Source organism: Hemitrygon akajei, chromosome 29 (assembly GCF_048418815.1).
Source record: "Hemitrygon akajei chromosome 29, sHemAka1.3, whole genome shotgun sequence".
NCBI classification, from domain to species: domain Eukaryota; kingdom Metazoa; phylum Chordata; class Chondrichthyes; order Myliobatiformes; family Dasyatidae; genus Hemitrygon; species Hemitrygon akajei.
In genome coordinates, this window is record NC_133152.1 from 50,142,284 (window position 1) to 50,165,165 (window position 22,882).

At 41.8% G+C, this 22,882-nt stretch overlaps 1 protein-coding gene across 8 annotated transcripts in view; it reads right to left on the reverse strand.

The window, feature by feature from the left end:
* cfap74 (cilia and flagella associated protein 74) overlaps positions 1 to 22,882 on the reverse strand; it is a 461,786-nt gene that overhangs the window by 325,586 nt on the left and 113,318 nt on the right. For all 8 annotated transcript variants that reach the window (XR_012096720.1, XR_012096719.1, XM_073032445.1 and 5 more), the window contains 2 exons: positions 19,171 to 19,275; positions 6,550 to 6,720 (listed from right to left, as the gene is read on the reverse strand). Coding sequence is in view for 6 of the 8 variants with exons in the window: in XM_073032445.1 (XP_072888546.1) it covers positions 6,550 to 6,720; positions 19,171 to 19,275 (276 nt within the window). In the remaining 2 variants the exon portion in view is untranslated. The remainder of the gene's footprint in view (positions 1 to 6,549; positions 6,721 to 19,170; positions 19,276 to 22,882) is intronic.

Below are 22,882 nucleotides of genomic sequence, written 5' to 3' on the forward strand. Positions count from 1 at the left end.
AAGCAGAAAGAGGGGAGGGAAAGATGTGCTTGGTAGTGGGATCCCGTTGGAGGTGGCGGAAGTTACGCAGAATTATACGTTGGACCTGGAGGCTGGTGGGGTGGTAGGTGAGGACAAGGGGAACCCTATCCCAAGTGGGGTGGCGGGTGGATTGGGTGAGGGCAGATGTGCGGGAAATGGGAGAGATGTTCAGCGAAATGGTCTCCCAGTCTGCGTTGGGTCTCACCAATATATAAAAGGCCTCACCTGGAAAGACTGTCTGGGGCCCTGAATGGTGGTGAGGGAGGAAGTGTAAGGGCAGGTGTAGCATTTGTTCTGCTTACAAGGATAAGTAACCCTAACCCGCCACCCCAAGGAAGAAGATGCTCAAAAAGCTGAAAGACCAAAGACTTATACTTAAGTATAAGTCCCCCAGAGCAGATGAACTGGACACTAGGGTTCTGAAAGAGGTAGCAGTAGAGACTGTGGAGGCATTAGTAATGATCTTTCAAATATCATTGAACACTTGGCAAGGTGGAAATTTGCAAATGTCACTCCACCTTTTAAGAAAGGAAGAAGACAGCAGAAAGGAAATTGTAGACCAGTTAGCCTGACCTCTGTAGTTGGGAAGGTGTTGGAGTCAATTGTTAACGATGAGGTTATGGAGTAATTGGTGACATAGGTCAAGACAGGACAAAGTCAGCATGTTTCCTTAAGGGAAAATCTTGCCTGACGAACCTGTTGGAATTTTTTGAGGAGATTACAAGTCGAATAGTTAAAGGGGATGCAGTGGATGTTGCATAATTGAATCTTCAGAAGGCCTATGACAAGCTACAACACATGAGGTTGCTTACCAAGTTAAGAGCCTATGGTACTACAGAAAAGCTACTGACATGATTAGAGTATTGGCTGATTGGTAGGAGGCAGCGAGTGGGAATAAAAGGATCCTTGTCTGGTTGGCTGCCAGTGACTAGTGGTTTTCTTGAAAACCAAGGTACCCTGAATCTCTTATTCCTGCCTTTTATTCTGACAGGAACGTACAAAATTTCACTTATCAAGTACACCTTTGCCAGAAAACAACCCGTCTCAATCCACACTTGTCAGATCCTTTCTGATACCATCAAAATTGGCCTTTCTCTAATTTGTTCTAGTTTAAGATGGCACTACTGAAGATGTGCGGCAGCTTACCTGTGGTTTGAAAGCAAAGGAATTTGATTAAAAACATTATTAGTAACACTTTTTTTGAGGAAAATTGTGGTAAACTATCCTCGCAAACAATGAAGTGGTGAGCGAGGGCAAAGAGAACTCGAGAGATGTGCCCTGCTGGTGTGCTACAAAATCGATGCACTTTGAGTTGGAGCTGAAGCTGGTTGGAGTGGATGATTTGGAGGGGAGAAGACAGGATGGAGGAGTTCTGGTACCCATCCAACTTATCCGGGTGCAAGGGTGGATCAATCTAAGTGCCAGGCCAATTTGAAGAGGTTGGAAACGGCTTCTTTGGCAGCGAAATACAGGTCTGAAGTGAATTGTTGTGGCATGTTCTAGACCTGGAGCAATTTGCTGTGGCGAGTCCCAGGTCCTAATGTGAATCACAATATGCTGTTTGGACAATCTAAATGCTGGCCCATATAGACTGGAAAGGCAGGGTGACAAGAGTCAGATGAGATTGGATCGCTCTAAGCACCGGGCCAATATGGAGAGGTTGAGAATGGCTTCTCTGGCAGCGAAATCTAGGCCTGGAGCGATTTGCCCTGGTGGGCCCCAGTTCCTAGTGCGAGAGTCGGACAATTTAATCACCAGCCCAATCTTGTGGCTCCTCTCTCCAGAACACTAAGGCTATGAGACTGTCCCTGGTTGCTGTGCTTCGTGTCTGCGAACTTTGTGGCAACTTACCCCAACAATATGATGAACTGAATACCAAGGCTTTGGGCCAATGCTGAGCTGCTCCAGGGATTTGGATCTAAGGACTCAATTTTGTTCAGAATGCTGTTGATGTTGTTCTCTTCTACTGTTTGCATGATCTGTTTTGATTTTTATTCTCTTTCTCTGTGGGCACTGGGGTTGTATTTTTTTGATTGGGTTCTTTCGGGTTCTTTGATTTGCGAACTGTGAAGCAGACAAATCTTAAGGGTATATCATTTATACATTCACTGATAATAAATGCACTTTGAATCTTTAAATTTAGAATCTCACCCGAGGACCAGACCTACTGCTTTCCATAATTACCATGAAACTAATAGCATTATGATCACTAGATGCAAAGTGTTCCCCTACATAAACTTTTGTCACCTGCCCTGTTTCATTTCCTAATAGGAGATCTAGAAACACAGAAAGATAGAAAACCTACAGCACAATACAGGCCCTTCAGCCCACATAGCTGTGCCAAACATGTACTTACTTTAGAAATTACCTTGGGTTACCCATAGCCCTCTACTTTTCTAATCTCCATGTACCTATCCAGGAGTCTCTTAAAAGGCTCTATTGTATCCACCTCCACCACCGTCACTGGCAGCCCATTACACATACTCACCACTCACTGCGTAAAAAACTTACCCCTGACATCTCCTTTGTACCTACTTCCAAGCACCTTAAAACTGTGCACACACATGTTAGCCATTTCAGCCCTGGGAAAAAGCCTCTGACTATCCACACAATCAATGCCTCTCATCATCTTATACACCTCTATCAGGTCACCACTCATCTTCCATCACTCCAAGGAAAAAAGGACAAGTTCACTCAACCTATTCTCTTAAGGCATGCTCCCTAATCCAGACAACATCCTTGTAAATCTCCTCTGCACTCTTTCTATGGTTTTCACATCTTTCTTGTAGTGCGGCAACCAGAACTGAGCACAGTACTCCAAGTGGGGTCTGACCAGGGTCCTATATAGCTGCAACATTACCTTTCGGCTCCTAAACTCAATCCCACGATTGACGAAGGCCAATGCACCATATGCTTTCTTAACCAGAGTCAACCTACGCAACAGCTTTGAGTGTCCTATGGACTGAGATCTAGTATCACACTCTCTCTATTTGGGACTTCTATGTACCTACTGCTTATGGAAACTTTCCTGAACACATTTGACAAACTCTTTCCTATCCAGCCCTGTTACTGTATGGTAGTCCCAATCAATATGTGGAAAGCTAAAATCACCTATTACAATATTATGTCTCTTGTAACAGTCTGCAATCTCTCCACAAATTTGCTCCTCTAAATCCCTCAGACTGTTGGGTGGTCTATATTATAATACAATCAATATGATTAAAACTTTCTTATTCCTCAGTCCTACCCATTAAGCCCCACTAGACAAGCTCTCCAGTCAGTCTTGACTGAGCACTGCCCTGACATTTTCCCTGACTAGTAATGCCACCCCTCCCCCTTTAATCTCCCATGTTCTATCACATCTAAAACATCTGAAACCAGGAACACTGAGCTGCCAGTCCTGCCCCTCCTGCAACCAAATGTTGTTAACTCAATTTGAAATTTCCCTGATCCTGGCACTCTGGAGGCAGCAAACCATGAAGAATCTTGTTCTTGTCCAGAGAACCTCCTTTCTGTTTCCCTATCCAATGAATCTCTTATCACTACAGCTCACCTCTTCTCTCCCATTCTTTCTGAGCCACAGAGCTAGACTCAGTGCCAGAGACATGATTACTGTGGCTTTCCTCTGCTAGGTCTTCCATCTAACAGTATCCAAAGCAGTATACCGGTTGTTGAAAGGAAAGGCCACAAGAGTACTCTGCACTGGTGCCTATCCTCATTCCCCCTCCTGATAATAGCCATGTGCAAAAGAAGACAAAGTGTGCACAAACAGACAAATAAACATTAAGAACACAAATTGTAGAGCCTTTGAAAGAGAGATGTTGATAAAAAGACTATCTACCCTATCTATGTTCCTTATACTCTATAAAATTCTATAAGGTCACCCAGTAACAAGGATATCTTCAAAAGGTGATGCCTCAGAAAGGTGGCCTCCATCACTAAGGACCCCCATCACCCAGGACAGCCCTCTTTTCATTGCTACCGTCAAGTAGGTACAAGAAACTGAAGATGACACACTGAGCATTTTAGGAACAGTTTCTTCCTCACCACCATCAGATTTCTACATGGACAATGAACCCATGTACATCACCCCACTAGTTTTTTAAACAAAATAAAGTATGCAGATGCTGTAAATCCAGTCATAGACACAAAGTGCAGAGGAACTCAGCAAGTCAGAGAGTTTCTATGGAAATGGCTGAACGACAGGTCAGTCCAAGACCCTTCTTCAGGACAGAATCCAACAGAATCTGATTCTGACATCATTCTCCTTCCTTTCTAGTCCTGAAGAAGAGCCTCAGACCAAAATATCAACAGTTTATTCCCCTCCATTGATGCTTCCTGACCTGCTGAGTTTCTTCAGCATTTTGTGTGTCCATTTTTCTTCTTTTTTTTGTTCTCATTTTGCACCTCTTATGCCAGAAGTTAAATCAACGCCAATAGCACAAGTGACCATCAGATTTGGAATATACCAGAGTTAACAACACTATTCCCATTGCAGTTCTGCATAGGTTTGAGCCCTCTCAGCCAGATCATCTCAAAGAGTGGATATGGGTACGGGTTCAAGAGTGGAGTGACCATCAACCACCTCCTGTACATGGATGACATCAAGCTGTATGCCAGAAATGAAAGAGACATTGACTCACTGATCCACCTGCAAGGATGTACAACAGAGACATCAGGATTTCATCTGGACTGGAAAAGTGCAGTTAGATGGTAGTGAAAAGAGGCAAACTTATCAAGACTGATGGAGTCGAGTTACCTGAAGGCCACATACCAAATGTACAGGACAGCTACAAATACCTGGGGAGCCTGCAGGCACATGGAAGCCATGATGAGGATACAAGGAAGGCTGCAACACCCAAATACCTCCAAAGAGTGAGACATGTCCTAAAGAGCCAGCTGAATGAGAAGAACAAGATCAGAGCCATCAACACATTCACCCTACCAGTCATCAGATACCCAGCCACAAAAGCGTGCTGGCCAAGGAACAAACTGGAAGCCACTGACATCAAGACATGGAAAGTACTAACAATACATGGAGGATTCCATCCAAAGTCCAATGCTGAGCAACTGTACACCCGCGGGAATAAAGAAGGAGAGGGACTTGGAAGTGCCAAGACCACAGTCCTGGAAGAAATTCAAAACATCCATGATACGTCGGGAAGATGGTCGCTAAGGACGACCTGCTAAGAGAATACCTCAGACAGCAGGCAGAGGATATGGAAATGGAAGTGGGTAAAGCAGAGCCAGAGGACCAGAGACCATGACAGGACAAACCTCTGCATGGGATGTACCATCATCAGATATCAGAGGTGGCTGAGATAAGAAAGTCTTACCAATGGCTGGAAACAGCAGGGCTGAGGGACAGCACAGAGGCACTGCTGACGGCTGCATCAGAACAGGCACTGAGCACAAGAGCAATAGAAGCACCGGTCTGTCACACCAGACAAGACCCAAGATGTAGATTGTGCAAAGAATCTGCTGAAACCATCCAGCACGTAGTAGCAGGGTGCAAGATGTAGACAGGGACAGCATACACTGAATGGCATAACCAAGTTGTAGAAATTGTGTATAGAAACATCTGCGCCGAGTATGGATTGGACACTTCCAAGTCCAAATGGGAAACACCCGAGAAGGTAGTGGAGAATGATAGACCTAAAATCCTGCGGGACTTCCAAATACAGACCGAAAAGCAGGTACTGGCCAACCAACCAGACATAGTAATACTGGATAAGGAACAGAAGAAAGCAACAGTAATAGATGTGGCAATTCCGAATGACAGTAACATCAGGAAGAAAGAACATGAGAAGCTGGAGAAATATCAGGTCTTAAAAGCGCAGATAAAAAGGATGCGGAAGGTTAAAGCCAGAGTAATCCCAGTGGTGACAGGAACACTTGGAGCTGTGACACCTGGAATGGAAGAGTGGCTCCAACAAATCACAGAAACAACATTTGAGATCTCAAATCAAAAGAGTGCACTACTAGGAACCACAAAGATACTACGGCAAACCATCAAGCTCCCAGGCCTCTGGTAGAGGACCCAAGATTGAGGGAAAAATACACATATACACTACCCATAAGGGGTGAGAAAAAATGTTTCTTATTGTAATTTATAGTTTTTATGTATTATGAAGTACTGCTGCCACAAAACAACAAATGTCACGATATAAGCCAGTGATATTAAACCTGATTATGATTTTAGTTCTGATCCTATATTTCATTGAGAATAAACCTAGTCCGTCCCAGGCTCTCCTTATAAATACAGCCCCATTCCAGGCCACATCCTGATGAATCTTTTCTGCACTCTTTCTAATGCCACATCTTTCCTGAGGTGTGGTGGCTACAAACACAATTTTCATGAATATTAAGTGTCACTGTGCAGTCAGCCAGTAGTGAAGGGTTTTGCATTTTAAAATGAACAGTAAGCACTCTGGCACTAAAAGGTAGGAAGGCAACAGGACAATTCAAAATCTTATTGGATAATAAATAAAGACAAAAGTAAATTTCTGGATAGAAGTTTCAACCAACTTTTTGATTTTTATCCTTTTCTCTGCCTGGAGAAGAGCAGCCTCATTGGCCTCCAGTCTTCGTTTGGCCTCAAGTACACGTTGGACCTCGTACTCTTCCTCATCTTTCTTATGTTGTTCATGCAGTTGCAATACCTTTGCTTGCTCAAGCTCAACTTTGAAGAGTTCAAGTCTGAAACGGGGAGAAAAATATTCTGAAAACCAGTTTTGAAAAAAAGTTTACAAGGTTTTGAAACATACGTAAATGATTCCTAGTCATCTATAGTCAATCTAAATAAACTGATGTCAGTGTAGAATGTTAATTTATCATGTCCTGATGAAGGGTCTTGTCCCGAAACATTGATTGTTTACTCTTTTCCCTAGATACCTCTTTTCCTTGAGTTCCTGCAGCATTTTGTGTGTGTTGCTTTGGATTTCCAGTATCTGCAGACTTTCTCGTGCTTATATTTAAGTGCTTAATTTACTTGACCCACGATGGTTTCTGATATTTGCAGCTTGTTTTTGTGATGAGCTTGGAGCTAACAAAAAAACCTAGATAAATTACAAACATGAGAAAATCTGAAGATACTGAAAATCCAAAGCAGCACACACAAAATACTGGAGGAACTAGCAAGCAAGGCAGTATATACTAAAATGAATAAACAGTCGACATTTCAGGGCGAGACCCCTATTCAGGGCTAAAAAGGAAGGGGGGAAACATCAGAATAAAAAGGTGGGGGGAAAGGAAATTGGGTAGCTAGAAGGTGATATGTAAAGCCAGGTGGGTGGGAAAGGTAAAGTGCTGAAGGAGGAGGAGAGGAGAGTAGACCATAGAAGAAAGGGAAGGAGGAGACCCGGGGGAAGAGATAGGCAGGTGAGAAGAGGTAAAAGGCCAGCATGGGGAATAGAAGAGGAGGGGAGGGGGAGGGATATTTATTTTTAAAGGAAGGAGAAATTGATATTCACGCAATCAGAGTGGATGCTACCCAGGCAAAATGTAAGGTGTTACTCCTCCACCCTGAGGATGACCTCATCTTGGCACAGGAGGAGGCCATGGACCAGCATGTTAATGGGAATATGAATCAGAATTAAAATGTTTTGCCACCGTAAAGTACTACTTTTGGTGGATGAAGTGGAGGTGCTCAACAAAGCTGCTCAATTAATGATAGGTCTCACCAATGTAGAGAAGGCTGCATCAGAAGCACTGGACACAACTTACGACCCCGAGATTTGCAGGTGAAGATTGCCTCATCTGGAGGGTCTGTTTGCAGCCCTAAATGGAAGTGAGGGAGGAGGTGAATGAGCAGATGTAGCCCTTTGGTCATTTACAGGGATAAGTGCTGGGATGGATGAATGGACAAGGGAATCATGGAGTAAGTGATCCCTGCGGAAAGCAGAGGGGAGAGCAAGGTAAGGATATGCTTAGTGGTAGGATCCCCTTTCAAATGACATGAGTTGTGGAGGATAATGCTTGGATATGTAAGTTCATAGGGTAGTAGGTAAAGACAAGAGGGAAACTCTGTCATTGTTAAGGCAGCGGGAGGATGGGGTGAACACAGATTTTCTGGAACTGGAGGAAATGTGGGTAAGGGTACATCAATAGTGGAAGAAGGGAAACCCCTTTCTTTGAAGAAGAAGAAGGACATCTCTCATGCCCTGAAAGGAGAGCCACATTCTGAGAATAGATGCAGTGGAGGGAAAGCAGCTGAGAAAAGGAAATAACATTCTTACAAGAGACAAGGTAAGATGAGGCATAGTCAAAGTAACTGTAGGAACTGGTATGTTTATAAAAGATATTATTTGACAGTTTGCTTCCAGAGATGGAGTCAGAGAGATAGAGAAAGGGTAGGGAGTTGCCAGAAATGGTGTCAGAAATCACTAAGTTGTAAAATGTTATGATATGGTAATATTACAAGTTTAATGAATGAGTACATTTTTAAATTTATTAATTAAAAACCTGAACTAGCCTAGCAGACCAAATGCCACAATTATTAATTCAAACCTATTTAAGATTCCAATCACAAACAAGAGAAAATTTGCAGATGCTGTATTTGCATGTATTCAAGATTCCAGATTGTTTAATGTTATTTCCACTAACCAAGTGTAAAAGATCTCAATCTAATGAAGCACAAAAAAATACATAGAAACCACAGAAAACCTACAGCACAATACAGGTGCTCTGGCCCACGTTGCTGTGCTGAACATGTACTTACTTTAGAAATTCCCTAGGGTTACCCATAGCCCTCTATTTTTCTAAGCTCCATGTACCAATAAGATGCAAAACACAACAAAAAAAGTAAATATAAATACACAAGATAGCTTATATACATAGATTGACTACATGTCCATAAAGTGACGCTAGGCTCAGGAGTGTCTGTACATAAGCTGATTGACAGAAAATGAAAAAAATGTAGTGGTGGTTGGCGGTACGTAGGGGTGGGTCAGTGGGTGGATGTGTTGAACAGCTTGGGTAAAGTAACTGTTCTTGAGTCTGATTTTCCTGATGTGGTGGTCCTTTGTATTGATATTATCACTCTAATCATAAATTGCTTAAAGTGAAAATATATATATCAAGGATAAAACCATCAAATTATAGATCTGAAAATTATTTTAAGCTTTCAGGAGGCTGAGGGGTGATAGATAGGACATATAAAGAAGTAGTTACACCCGAGGTGCAGGACACAGAAAACTTGCTAACAGTCTAGAAGGGGAAAGGGGTTAAGGAGCCAGTGAAGAGTACCCCTATGGCCTTCTCCCTCAGCACCAGTAAGCAGTAGTAATGATGTATTCTACAAATAACAAAGGGAGATAGAAAATGCATGCCAAAAGAGCAATATTACAATAGTCATATGGGGACTTCAATATGCAGGTAGATTGGGAAAGTCAAGTTGGTGCCGGATTCTAGGAGGGGAAATTTCTGGAGTGCTTACAAGATGGCTTCATAGAGCAGCTCGTGGTTGAGTCCACTAAGGAATCAGCTATTCTGGATTGGGTGTTGTGCAATAAACCAGAATTGATCAGAGAGCTTAAGCTAAAAGAAACCTCAGGGGAAGTAATCATAATATGATTGAAGTCACCCTGAAATTTGAGAAGGAGAAGCTAAAGTCAGATGTATCAGAATTACAGTGGAGTAAAGGAAATTATAGAGGCATGAGAGAGCAGCTGGCCACTATTGTTTACAAAAAAACACCGGCAGGGATGACAGCAGAGCAGCAATGGCTGAATTATCTGGAAGAAATTCAAAGGCACAGGATATATACATCCCAAAGAGGAAGAAGTATTCTAAAGGCAAGATGACACAACCATGGCAAACAAGGGAAGTCAAAGCCAAAATAAAAACTAAAGTGAGTGCATATAATAGAGCAAAGATTAGTGGGAATTTAGGGAATTGGAAAGCTTTTTAAAACTAACAGAAGGCTACTTAAAGGTCATTAAGAAGGCACAGATGGCATATGAAGGTAAGCTAGCTAATAATATTAAAGAGGGCACCAAAAATTTCTTCAGATACATAGTGTAAAAGAGAAACAAGAGTGCATATCAGACTGCTGGAAAATGATACCTGAGAGATAGTAATGGAGGACAAGAAAATAGTGGACGAACTGAATAAGCATTTTACATCAGTCTTCACTATGTGGAGCCACTAGCAGTATGGTGGAAGTTCCAGGTGAAAGGTGTAATGAGGTGTGTGAAGTTACCATTACTGGAGAGAAGGTTCTTAGGAAACAGAAAGGTCTGCAGGTAGATTAAGTCACATGGACCAGATGGTATATACCCCATGGTTCTGAAAGAGAAGGCTGAATGGAATGTGGAATGTGGCTTTCAAGAATTACTAGATTCTGGAGAGGTTCCAGAAGACTGGAAAATTACAAATGTCAATCCACTCTTCAAGAAGGGAAAGAGGCAGAATAAAGGAAACTCTAGGCCAGTGAGTCTGACCTTAGTGGTTGGGAAGATATTGGAGTTGATTATTAAGGATGAGGTCTCAGGATACTTGGAGGCACGTGATAAAATAGGCTGTAGTCAGTATGGCTTCCTCAAGGGAAAATCTTGCCTGATAAATTTGTTAGAATTCTTTGAGGAATTAACATGTAGGATAGACAAAGGAGAATTGGTTGACATTGTGTGCTTCAGTTTTCAGATGGCCTTTGACAAAGTGCCGCAGATGAGGCTGCTTAACAAGCTATAAGCTCATAGTATTACAGGAAAGATTCTAGAATAGATAAAACAGTGGCTGACTGGCAGTAGGCAAGAGTAAGAATAAAGAGAGCCTTTTCTGGTTGGCTGCAGGTGACTAGTGGTGTTCCACAGGGGTCTGTGTTGTGACCAATTCTTTTTACATGACATGTCAATGACTTGAAAGATGGAATTGATGGCTTTGTTGAAAAGTTTGCAGACAATAGGAAGATAGCTGGAGGGGAAGGTAGTTTTGAGGAAGTAGAGAGACTACAGAAGAACTTAGTATTTCAGAGATTAGGAAATAAATGGCAAATGGGATAGTGTTGGGAAGTGTGTAGACATGCACTTTGGTTGACAAAATGAAAAGGTTGATTTTTATCTAAATGGAGAGAAAATACAAAAAACTGAGATGCAAAGGAACTTGGGAATCCTTGTGGAGGATACCCTTAAGGTTAATTTGCAGGTTGAGCCTATGGTGAGGAAAGTAAATGTAATGTTAGCATTCATTTCAAGAGGTCTAGAATATAAAAGCAAGGATGTAATGTTGAGACTTTATAAAACACTGGAGAGGCCTCCCTTAGCAGTTCTGGGTCCCTTACTTTAGAAAGGATTTGCTGAAACTGGAGGTTGTTCAAAGGAGGTTCATGAAAATGACGTCCTGCCAAAGGGTTTTGGACCAAAACCTCAACTGTATTTTTTTCCATAAATGCTATTTGGCCTGCTGAGTTCCTCCAGCATTTGTACATGTTGCTTGGATTTCCAGCATCTGCAGATTTTCTCCTGTTTGAGTTTTTAATTATATGTTAAGCCACAGCTCAGCCATTTGTAGGCTTAAAATCTCTAAATTTTCCCCATAGACAAACAGAAAGCATATGATCCTTTCCTTGTATATTCACTATGTAGACTGAGTTGGCAGTTTTCTTCTAGAAAGAAGGGGAATAATCCTTATTATTAAATGCTTATTTTGCTTCACACTGTGCATGCCATGTCTTTCTATATTTGGTCCAATGCATTAAAATGTAGGTAAAACACCAAAAGAAGTAAACGGAAATCTGAAAGACCATAAGATATAGGAGCAGAATTAGGCCCTTTGGCCCATCAAGACGGAAGAGTCTAACACCAGACAACACAGCCTCAGAATAAAGGGCTGTCCTTCTAGGATGGAGATGAGGAGGAATTTCTTTAGCCAGAGAGTGGTGTATCTGTGGAATTCTTTGCCACAGGAAGCTGTAGAGGTCAAATCTATATGTGTATTTAAGGCAGAGATTGATGGACGAACTCAGCAGGCCAGGCAGCATCTATGGAAAAAAGTACAGTCAACGTTTCAGGCCGAAACCCTTTGGCAAGACTGGAGAAAAATAAGCTGAAGAGTAGATTTAAACAGTGGGGGGAGGGGAAGATGTCTCCACCACTCTCAAAATCTGAAAGAAAACAGATTATAAGGAATAAAGAAATGTCTAATAATAAGTTAGAAAAACAACATTTCAGGATGTATATTGTATACATTTCTTTGACATTAAACTTGACCTTTGAACCTTTGAAGTTAGTTAGGAATATGGAATAAAATGTGCATAAATTGAGGCACCATAGTAGCATAGCGGATAGTGCAATGCCATTATAGCTAAGGGCATTGGAGTTTGAAGTTCAATTCCGGCGCCCTCTGTAAGAAAGATTGTACATTCTTTCCATGTGCATATGGGTTTCCTCCCACAGTCCACAGTCATACTGGTTAATAGATTAACTGGGCATTGTAAAATTGTCCTGTGATTAAACTAGGGTTAAATCTGTGGGCCAGAAGAGCCTTTTCTCTGCAGTATCTCTAAATATAAAAAATTTAAAAAAAAATACATAAATGCCAATTTACCATCTATTAATGTAAAAATAATTCTATGCAATAGACAGTAAATTTGGAATGATGAACTGCGTTAAAAGGACAAAGCAGAATATTTTACAGTTGGGAGGGCAGTAACAAAAGGAAATCAATTGAAGATAATTAACAAAAAGCTGGAGAAGATATGAAATAAAACAACAAAAATGCTGGAAACACAAATCCGTGGAAAGAAAGCAAAATTAATGTTTCAGGTTGGAGACTCTTTGTGAGATGCTGTTGAGTGTTTTCAGCATTTTCTGTTATAATTTCAAACTTCCAGCAGCTGCAGTTTTTTCTAGTGCTTTTATTAGTACTTATTGAATAATAAGAATGATTCTCATATCAACAGAAAAGCTGTGATCGAGCATACAGACACCACTTTATTAGGTACACCTGTTCGTTGCTGCAAATCTCTAATCAGCCAAAAATGTGACACAATTCAATGCATAAAAACATGCAGATATGGCCAAGAGGTTCAGATATTGTTCAAACCAAATACCAGAATGGGAATGAATTGTGATCCAAGTGACTTTGACTGAGGAATGATTGTTGGTGCCAGACGGATTAGTTTAAGTATCTCAGAAACTGCTGGTCTCTTTGAATTTTCATGCACAACAGGCTCTAGAGTTTACAAAGAATGGTGCAAAAAAAAAAACAAAACCAAAAAAATCCAATGAGCAGCAGTTTTTTGGCAAAAATGTTTTGTTAATGAGAGAGACCCGAAGAGAATGGCCAGACTCTTTTAAGCTGACAGGAAGGTGACAGTAACTCAAATAACCACGCATTACAATAGTAGTGTACAGAAGAGCATCTCTGAATGCACAACACATTGAACCTTGAAGTGGATGGGTTAGAGCAGCAGAAGACCACACTGGGTTCCACTCCTGTAACTAATAAAGTGGCCACTGAGTGCACACGCCTGAAAAGGCAGTGGAAAAAAATTGAGAAGGAACATTCAGAAATTAATTGGATGAAAAAACTGAAAAATTGTGAGTTATGGTAAGGTAATAGAATTTAGATGGCTCTTTAGAAATTAGCATATTCATGTTGGGCAGAATAATTTCCTTGTCTACTGCACAAATTTTATGTTCAGAGTTATTTTTGTCAGTGTTATAATGAAATAACTTACAGCATGAACTTCAAGAATTGTTTCTACCGTCAGTCAAGACTATCAAATTCCAATGTTCAAAGAACACTTATTATCACAGGATGTATATCATATACAACCTTGAGGTATGTCTTCTTGCAGGCAGCCACAAAACAAAGAAACACAACAGAATCCACAAAAAACTCCACACCTCAAAGACCGCCAAAAATCCAACATGTGAAATAAGAACAAATTGTGCAAACAATAAAAAGCAAACATAATACAGAGCATGAACCGCAGAGAGCCCAAAAGCGAGTCCACAGCAATGGAGCAAGTTCAGTGCTACAGCCAGTCCAGGAGCCCAATGGCTGTAGACTACAGTCAGTTCAGCATTGAAGCGAGTGAAACCTCACTTGCATGACTAAAGCACAACTTCTATGCTATTCTTTGGAAATTGTGTATTTTCCAATAGTAAGTACATGTTGGAAAAACGTGTATTTACTAAGTACTGTGCAAAAGCCTTAGGCACATATATATAATAAGGGTGCTCAGATCTGCAGCAATTTTATGTATTGCACTATACTTTTGAAATGTAGCTCCAGGACAACATCCCATGCACAAACAACCTTCAGAGCATTCCACTCAGATATTTGGGTTAATATAATTTCTATTTCTTTTTTGCGACTGTATGTGCTATCTTAACTATATGTGTTGTATACTGTTAGTACTGAGTTTTGGACCTTTGCCCCAGACAGACAAACAGACATACTTTATCGATCCCAAGGGAAATTGGGTTTCGTTACAGCCACACCAACAAAGAATAGTGAAGAAATATAGCAATATAAAACCATAAATAATTAAATAATAATAAGTTAATCATGCCAAGTGGAAATAAGTCCAGGACCAGCCTATTGGCCCAGCAGAACGCTGTTTCGTTTAGTTGTTACAAATGTATATTGAATGACAATTAAGCATGAACATCAATCTAAATTTAAATAATCTTTCAGATTGATGAGCTTTCATTGGAGGGCCTCCTTCCTCTACATTGATGACACTTGGTGTAGATTGGGGGACTGCTTAGTCGAGCATTAGGGAGGCTGAAGGAGTGATAAATAGGACATTTAGAGAAGTAGTTACACCCAAGGTGGAAAACACAGAAAGCAGGGTGACAGTCAAGAAGGAGAAAGGAGTTAAACAGCCAGTGCAGAGTACCCTTGTGGCCATCACCCTCAACAACAAGAATACCACTTTGGATGGGATGACCTAACAGAGGAAAGCCAAAGTGGTCAGGTCTTTGGCACTGAGTCTGGCTCTGTGACTCAGAAGGGAAGGGACATCTCGATCAAGTCATCAGCATTCTTTAGTGGGAAGGTTAACAGCTAGTGGTCAGGTCCACACCGGTACCAATGAGTAGAAAGAATGACGAAGGTCTGCAAAGTGAGTTCAGAGAGTTAGATAGTAAGTAAAAGGGCAGGACCTCCAGGGTTGTGATCTCAGGACTGCTACCCATGCTATGTGATGGTGAGGCCAGAAGTAGGGAGATCATACAGTTTAACATGTGGCCTAGGAGTTGGTGTAGGAAAGAAGGTGGCAACTTTTTGGATCATTGGTTTCTCTTCCAGGGAAGGTGGGACCTGTACAGAAAAGAGGGTTTGCACCTGAACTGGAAAGGGACTAATATCCTAATAGAACGGATTGCTTGTGCTGCACAGGGAGTGTAAACTAGAGCTGCAGGGGGATGGAAACCAGAGTGCCAGAACAGTTAGTGGAGAGGTTGTGGAGACAGATGTTGTTAAGACCTCAGACAAAGTCAGGAAACTAGAAGTTGAGCATGGTGCAACAAATGTCCTGGGCTGTGTATACTTCAATGCAAAAAGTATAGTAGGAAAGGCAGATGAGCTCAGGGCGTGGGTCAACACCTGGTGTTATGATATTGTAGCCATTGATGAGACTTGGTTGCAAGAGGGGCAGGACTGGCAGTTCAATATTCCAGGGATCAGTTTTACATGTGACAAGAGTGGGAGGGATTAAAAGACAAGGGATGGCGTTACTAGTCGGGGAAAGTATCATGACAGTGCTCGATCAGGACACATGGCATGTGCTAGTCACCACACCAACTTACTGCCCTCTACTGTGCCTATTGTCTTGTTTATTATTTATTGTAATGCCTGCACTGTTTTGTGCACTTTATGCAGTTCTGGGTAGATCTGTCTAGTGTAGGTTTTTCTGTGTTGTTTTTATGTAGTTCAGTGTAGTTTTTGTATTGTTTCATGTAGCACCATGGTCCTGAAAAACATTGTCTTGTTTTTACTGTGTACTGTACCAGCAGTTATGGTCGAAATGACAAGAAAAAGTGACTTGACTTGAACTCATCTAGTGAGGCATTATAGGTGAAACTCAGAAATAAGAAAGGTATGATCATGTCAATGGGCATATATTACAGACAATTCAACAGTCTGAGGGATTTAGAGGAAAGAATTTGCTGCGAGATCGCAGACTGTTGCAAAGTTCATGAAAGTTTCCTTAATCAGTATGTAGAAGTCCCAACAAGAGAGTGAGTGATACTTGTTCTGCTATTAAGGAATGAGACAGGGTAGGTGTCAGAAGTTTGTGTAGTGGATCACTTTGAATCTAGTGATCACAATGCCATTAGTTTCAAAATAAATATGGAAAAAGATAGGTCTGGTCCATGAGTTGAAATTCTAAATTGGAGAAAGGCCAATTTTGATGGTATCAGAAAGGATCTGGCAAGTGTGGACTGGGACAGGCTTCTTTCTGGCAAAATTGAAGTTGGTAAGTAAAAGGCCTTCAAAAGTGAAATTTTGAGAGTACAAAGCCTATATGTACCTGCTAGAATAAAAGGTAAAGATAATAAGTGTAGAGAACCCTGGTTTAGAAGAGATATTGAGACCGTGGTTAAGAAAATAAAAGAAGCACAGCAGGTATAGGCAGGTAGGAACAAATGGGGTGCTTATGAAGTATAAGTAGTACAAGAGAGCACAAGAAAGTAAACAGGAGGGCAAAAAGAAGGCATGAGGTTGATCTAGCAGACAAGGTAAAGGAGAATCCTAAGTTATTCTACAGACATGTTAAGAGCAAAAGTATTGTAAGGGACAAAATTGGTTCTCTGGAAGATCAGAATGGTAATCCGTGTGAGGTGCCAAAACCAACAGGGAAGATCTTAAATAAGATTTTTGCATCTGCACTTACTCAGAAGACAGATACAGAATCTATAGAAGAGAGGCAAAGCAGCATCAACTTCATGGACACTATACAGATTACAGAGGAGAAAGTATTTGCTGTCCTGAGGCAAATATGAGTGCATAAATCCTTAGGACCTGACACGGTGTTTCCTCTGACCCCGTAGGAGGCAAGTGCAGAAATTGCTGGGGCCTAGCAGAGATATTTACATTATCCTTAGTGACAGGTGAGGTACCAGAGGATTGGAGGATAACAAAGATTGTTCCACTGTTCAAAAAAGACTCTAAAAAAAACCCAGGAAATTATAGGCCAGTGAGCGTGAATCACTAATGGGAAAGTTATTGGAAGGGACTGGATATATAAGTATTTCAGTAGACCTGGATTAATTAAGGATAGTCAGCATGGCTTTGTGTGTGATAGGTCATGTCTAACCAATCTTAACCAATTTTTTGAGGAAGTTTCTAGGAAAGTTGGTGAAGATAAGGCAGTGGATGTTGTCTACTTGGACTTTAGTTAGGCATTTTATAAGGTCCCGCATGGGAGGTTGGTCAAGAAGGCTCAGTTGCCAGGCATTTGAGATGAGGTTGTAAATTGGATTACACATTGTCTCTGTGGGAGAAGCCAGAGAATGGTAGCACATGGTTGCATCTCTCACTAGAGGCCTGTGACTAGTGGAGTGCCACAGGGATCAGTGCTGGGTCTGTTGTAGTTTGTCATCTATTTTTCAATAATCTGGATGAAAATGTGGTAAACTGGATCAGCAAATTTCAGAATGACACTAAGATTGGAGGGTGTATTGGTCAGCGAGGAAGGCTATCATGGCTTGCAGCAGGATCTGAACCAGCTGGAAAAGTTGGTTGAGAAATAGCAGATGGAATTTAATGCAGATAACTGAAGAGCACTGAGGAGTGTGGTAGTACAGGTACATAATTTGTTGAAAGTGGCGTCACAGGTAGATAGGATCATAAAGAAAGCTTTTGGCACACTGGCCTTCATAAATCAAAGCACTGAGTACAAGAGATGGGATATTATATTGAAGTTGTACAACATCAGTGAAGCCTAATTTGGAGTATTATGTGCACTTTTGGCCATCTACCTAAGGTTGAAAGAGTGCAGAGAAAATTTACAAGGATGTTGCCGGGTGTGGAGGACATGAGTTATAAAGAAAGATTGAGTAGGTTAGGACCTTATTCCTTGGAACATAGAAGATTGAGAGGAGATTTGATAGAGGTATACAAAATTATGAGGGATATAGATAAGATAAATATAAGCAGGCTTTTTCCTCTGGGGTTGGGTGGGACTTCAACAAGAAGTCATGAGTGAAAGGAGAAAACTTTAAGGGGATCATGAGGGAAACTTCTTCACTCAGAGGGTGATGAGTGTGGAATGAGCTGCCAGCATGTGGTGCATGCGAGCTCGATTTCAATGATTCTGAGAAGTTTGGAAAGGTAGATGATGGTAGTGGTATGGAGGGCCATGGTCCCCATGCAGGTCAATGGGAATAGGCAGCTTAAATGGTTCTGTATGGACTAGCCAAAAGACCTGTTTCTATGTTGCACTTTTCCATATCCCTAATAACACTTTTGCTCCATCTGCATAAAGCAGAATTTCCAAGTGACCAACCATTTTAATTCCTATCCCCATTCCAATATGTCAGTCTATGGTCTCCATTTTTGCTATGATGAGGCTATTCTCAGATTGAAGGAACAACACTTCATATTCCATCTAGATAGACTCCAACCAGATGACGTCAATTTCTCTAACCCAGGAATTTCTTCCCACTCCCCCTCCCCTCTTCTTCAATTCCCTACTTTGGCTTCTTATCTCTTCTCCTCAAATGAATATCGTCTCCCCTGGTTCCCTCCTTCCTTCTCTTTTTCTCAAGGTCCACTCTCCTCTTCTATTGGATTTCTTCTTCTTCAGCCCTTTACCTTTACCACCTATTACCTCCCAGCTTCTTCATCCTCCCTCCCATACCCGCCATGCTTCGCTTATCACCTTCTAGCTTGTATTCCTTCCCTCCCCTCCCCACACCTGCTTATTCTGGCATCTTCCCCCCTTCCTTTCCAGTCCCAATGAAGGGTTTCGGCCTGAAACATTGACTGTTCATTCATTTCCATTGATGCTGTCTGACCTGCTGAGTGCTTCCAACATTCTGTATGTTTCATTGGAGGGTCCTGATCTCTCCATATCAATGCTGTCTGACCTGCTGAGTGTTTCCAACAGTTTCAGTTTTTATTTCAGAGTTTTAGCCTGTGCGTTTTGTTGCTTTTCAGACACCCATGTTCTGTTTTCAGTCAACCACTTACTCATTCTCCTTCAAAGTCAAATCAGTTTTTAAATGAATGTTCTCCTCCTTTTGAAGTTCTTCACACAACCGCCTGTGCTGCGCTCGAAGACGAAACAAAGCAGCCCTGATTGAACAAATTATTAATATTAATGATCAATACAATCATAATGGGACAAAATTGGTTTGGTTATAGTGTGGAGTGATACAGAGTTGATACAGGCCTTTCAGCACATTGAGCCTGTGCAGAACCTCAACCACTCATTTTAATGTCACATTCCCACCAACCCCACGTAGAGGGGGTAGCACAGTAGCATTTCTTTACGGTGCCAGTGAACACCAATTGGGGTTTGATTCCCGTCTGTAAGGATTTTATATGTTCTCCACCTGACCACGTTGGTTTCTTCCAGCTGCTCAGAATCAGTCTTAATATCACTGACATATATTGTGAAATTTGTTGTTTTGCAACAGCAGTACTTTGCAATACATAATAAAAACACTATAAATTACAATAACGTATATATATATAAAATTAAAGTAAATTATGTAAGTAATGCAAAGGAGAGCAAAAAAAGTAGTGCAGTAGTGTTCATGGGTTCATTGTCTATTCAGAAATCTGATGGCAGAAGGGAAGAAGCTGTTCTTAAGGCTTCTGAAACTCCTCCTTGATGGCAGCAATGAGAAAAGGGCATGTCCTGGGTGATGGAGGTCAATAATGAGGTCCTTCTTGAGGCATCACTTTTTGAAGCTGTCCTTGATGCTGGGGAGGCTAGTGCCATGATAGAATTGGCTGAGTTTACAATTTTCTGCAGCTTTTTCTGATCCTGTGCTGTGGCTTGATATGTTGGCGCTGGAAGCATGGCAACATTTGTGGGCTGCCCATAGTGCATCTTTGGACTGTATTGGTCAATGACACAAAACAATGCATTTCATTGCATTTTTTGATGTTTTGATGTACATGTGATAAATAAAGCTATTCTCTCTTTAGATTCTACCATGCACCTACATACTGGGGAAAACTTCGAGGAACTGATTAACCTACCAAGTTGCATGTCTTTGGGATGTAGGGTAATTTCAAAAGGGATGAGAGAGACAAGTTTTTTTTCCACACAATGAGTTGTGGGTGCCTGGAATGTGCTGCTTGTGGTGGTGGTAGAGGCCAATAGGTGCTTTTAAGCGATGTTTAGATAGGCAGATGAATATCAGAAAAATAGAAGGATATGGACTTTGTGTAGGCATTAGGGATTAGTTTATCTGTCTATTTGATTATTCATTTATTTTGGTTTGACACAACATCTTGGGTTTAAGGGCCTGTTCCTGTGCTGTACTATTCTATGTTCCATAACTAAAGTGCCTGGAAGAATCTCACATAGTCACTGGGAAAATGTGCAAAATTCACACAGAAAGCACTCAAGGTCAAGACTGAACTGAGGTCCCTGGCACTATGAGTCAGTAAGCCTGGAGAAGTCAGCAGGTTGGGCAGCATCTATGGAAAGGAATGAACTGATGATGTTTCAGGTCAAGAATGTTGACTGCTTATTCTTCTCCATAGATATTGTCTGACCTGCCAAGCTCCTCCAGTATTTTGTGTATATTCCTCAAGATATCCATGATCTGCAGAAACTCCAATATGTAGTAGATACTACCCTTTGTGAAAAAACCCACCCCACAAATTCCTATTAAGTCATAAGAACATAAGAAATAGGAGGAGGGTTAGGCCATCTGGCCCACCATGCCTGCTCCGCCATTCAGTAAGATCTTGGCTGATCTGGTCATGGACTCAGCTCCACCTACCTCCCTTTCTCTACAACCTTTAATTCCCCTGCTATGCAAATATCTAACCAACCTTGTCTTAAATATTTTTGCTGAGGTAGCCTTCACAGCTCCAACTGGGCAGAGAATTCCACAGATTCACCACCCTGTGGGAAAAGCAGTTCCTCCTCATCTTCATCCTAAATCTACTCCCCCGAATCTTGAGGCAATGTCCCCTAACTCTAGTCTCACCTATCAGTGGAAACAACTTGCCTGCCTCTACCTTATCTATCCCTTTCATAATTTTATATATTTCTATAAGATCTCCTCTCATTCTTCTGAATTCCAGTTAGTACAGTCCCAGGCGACTCAACCTTTCCTCATAGTCTAACCCTCTCCCTCATCTATGGAATCAATCTAATGAACCTCCTCTGTACCTCTTCCAAAGCCAGTATATCCTTCCTCAAATTAGGCAACCAGAAATGCACACAGTTATCCAAGTGTGGCCTCATCAGTATCTAGCACAGTTACAGCATAACCTCCCTTCTCTTAAATTCAATCCCTCTAGCAATGAAACCCAACATTCCATTTGCTTTATTGATAGCCTGCTGCACCTTCAAACCAACCTTTTGCAATATCATATGGGGGCGCTGGAAGCGGACCCAAATGCAAGACACAGACACTTAAGTACTAAGAACTGGACTGGACTAGAGTTAAGGACGGGACAGGACAGGACACAGACTAGGAGCTGGGACAGGAACACAGACTTGGGCTAGGACTTTGGCTAGGAAAGTGGGACCAGAACAAGGAACTGGGAACTAGCAACCTGGGCTTGGACTCTGAGCCAGAGACTACAAGGACCCAGAACCTGGGTGTTGACTAGAGCTCGGACCCCAGAACTAAGTGAGGACATGACGTGGCTACAGGACTGGACATGGCTTGGGTTCTTCAAGACTGGGCTGCAGGACTAGACATAGAACTTCTGCACAGGACGAGGCACATGGACAGGACAAGAACCCGAAGCCTTGATTCAATCTTGGGACACCTGACCACGGAGCCTTGGTCCCGAGAGAGACAGGACCACGGAGTCTTGGTCCCGAGAGAGACAGGAACACAGGGACATGGAAGACAGAGCCGGGACTCCCCCTTAGCAAGAGGACTTGGGGCTGGAGCTCTACACAGAGTCAGGACCCCTCCTAGGGAGCAGGACACAGGGCCAGAATTCGTACACAGAACACAGTAAGACAGTTCCTAACACAAGGTAGCGGCAAACAGCCAGACCTACCTAGCGAAGGCGTGGATACCGAGACAGTTGCAAACAACTAGACTCCAGCCTTGCTCTGGCAGTAGAACTTGACAGTGATGGAGGCTTAGGCTTCAGGAGGAAGGTGAAGGGAACAGTCCAGCAAATGAAGCTGAACCCAGGAGCTATTTATGTAGCCAGCCCAAAATGAGAATCAGGTGCCTCAATTACAGCACCCAACAGAACAAGGGAAAACCAGAAAACCTGGAATAAGGAAAGATGGACCGAACCGTGAACCAGAATGCAGACTTCACAGACAAGGACCATGACATGCAATTCATGTACAAGCACTCTCCAGTCCTTCTGCATAGCAGCACACTGCAATCTTTTACCATTTAAATAATAATCTGAGCTTCCATTTTTTCTTCCAAAGTGGATGACCTTGCATTTACCAACATTGTACTCCATCTGCCAGACACTTGCTTATTTACTTAATCTATGTATATCTCTCCACAGACTCTCCATATCCTCTGCACAATTTGCTTTTTAGTGCCATCAGCAATCTTAGATACACTACCCTTCTTCCAGATTGTTAATGTAAATCGTGAACAGTTGCAGGCTCAGTTCCAAATACAAAACAGTGTTACAGGTACTAGAGTAGGCAGTGGATACAGAAGAGAGGAAACTGTGTGGACTAGGTTAAGTCTGGGGCACTGTGCACTAAACAAAACATTGAAAA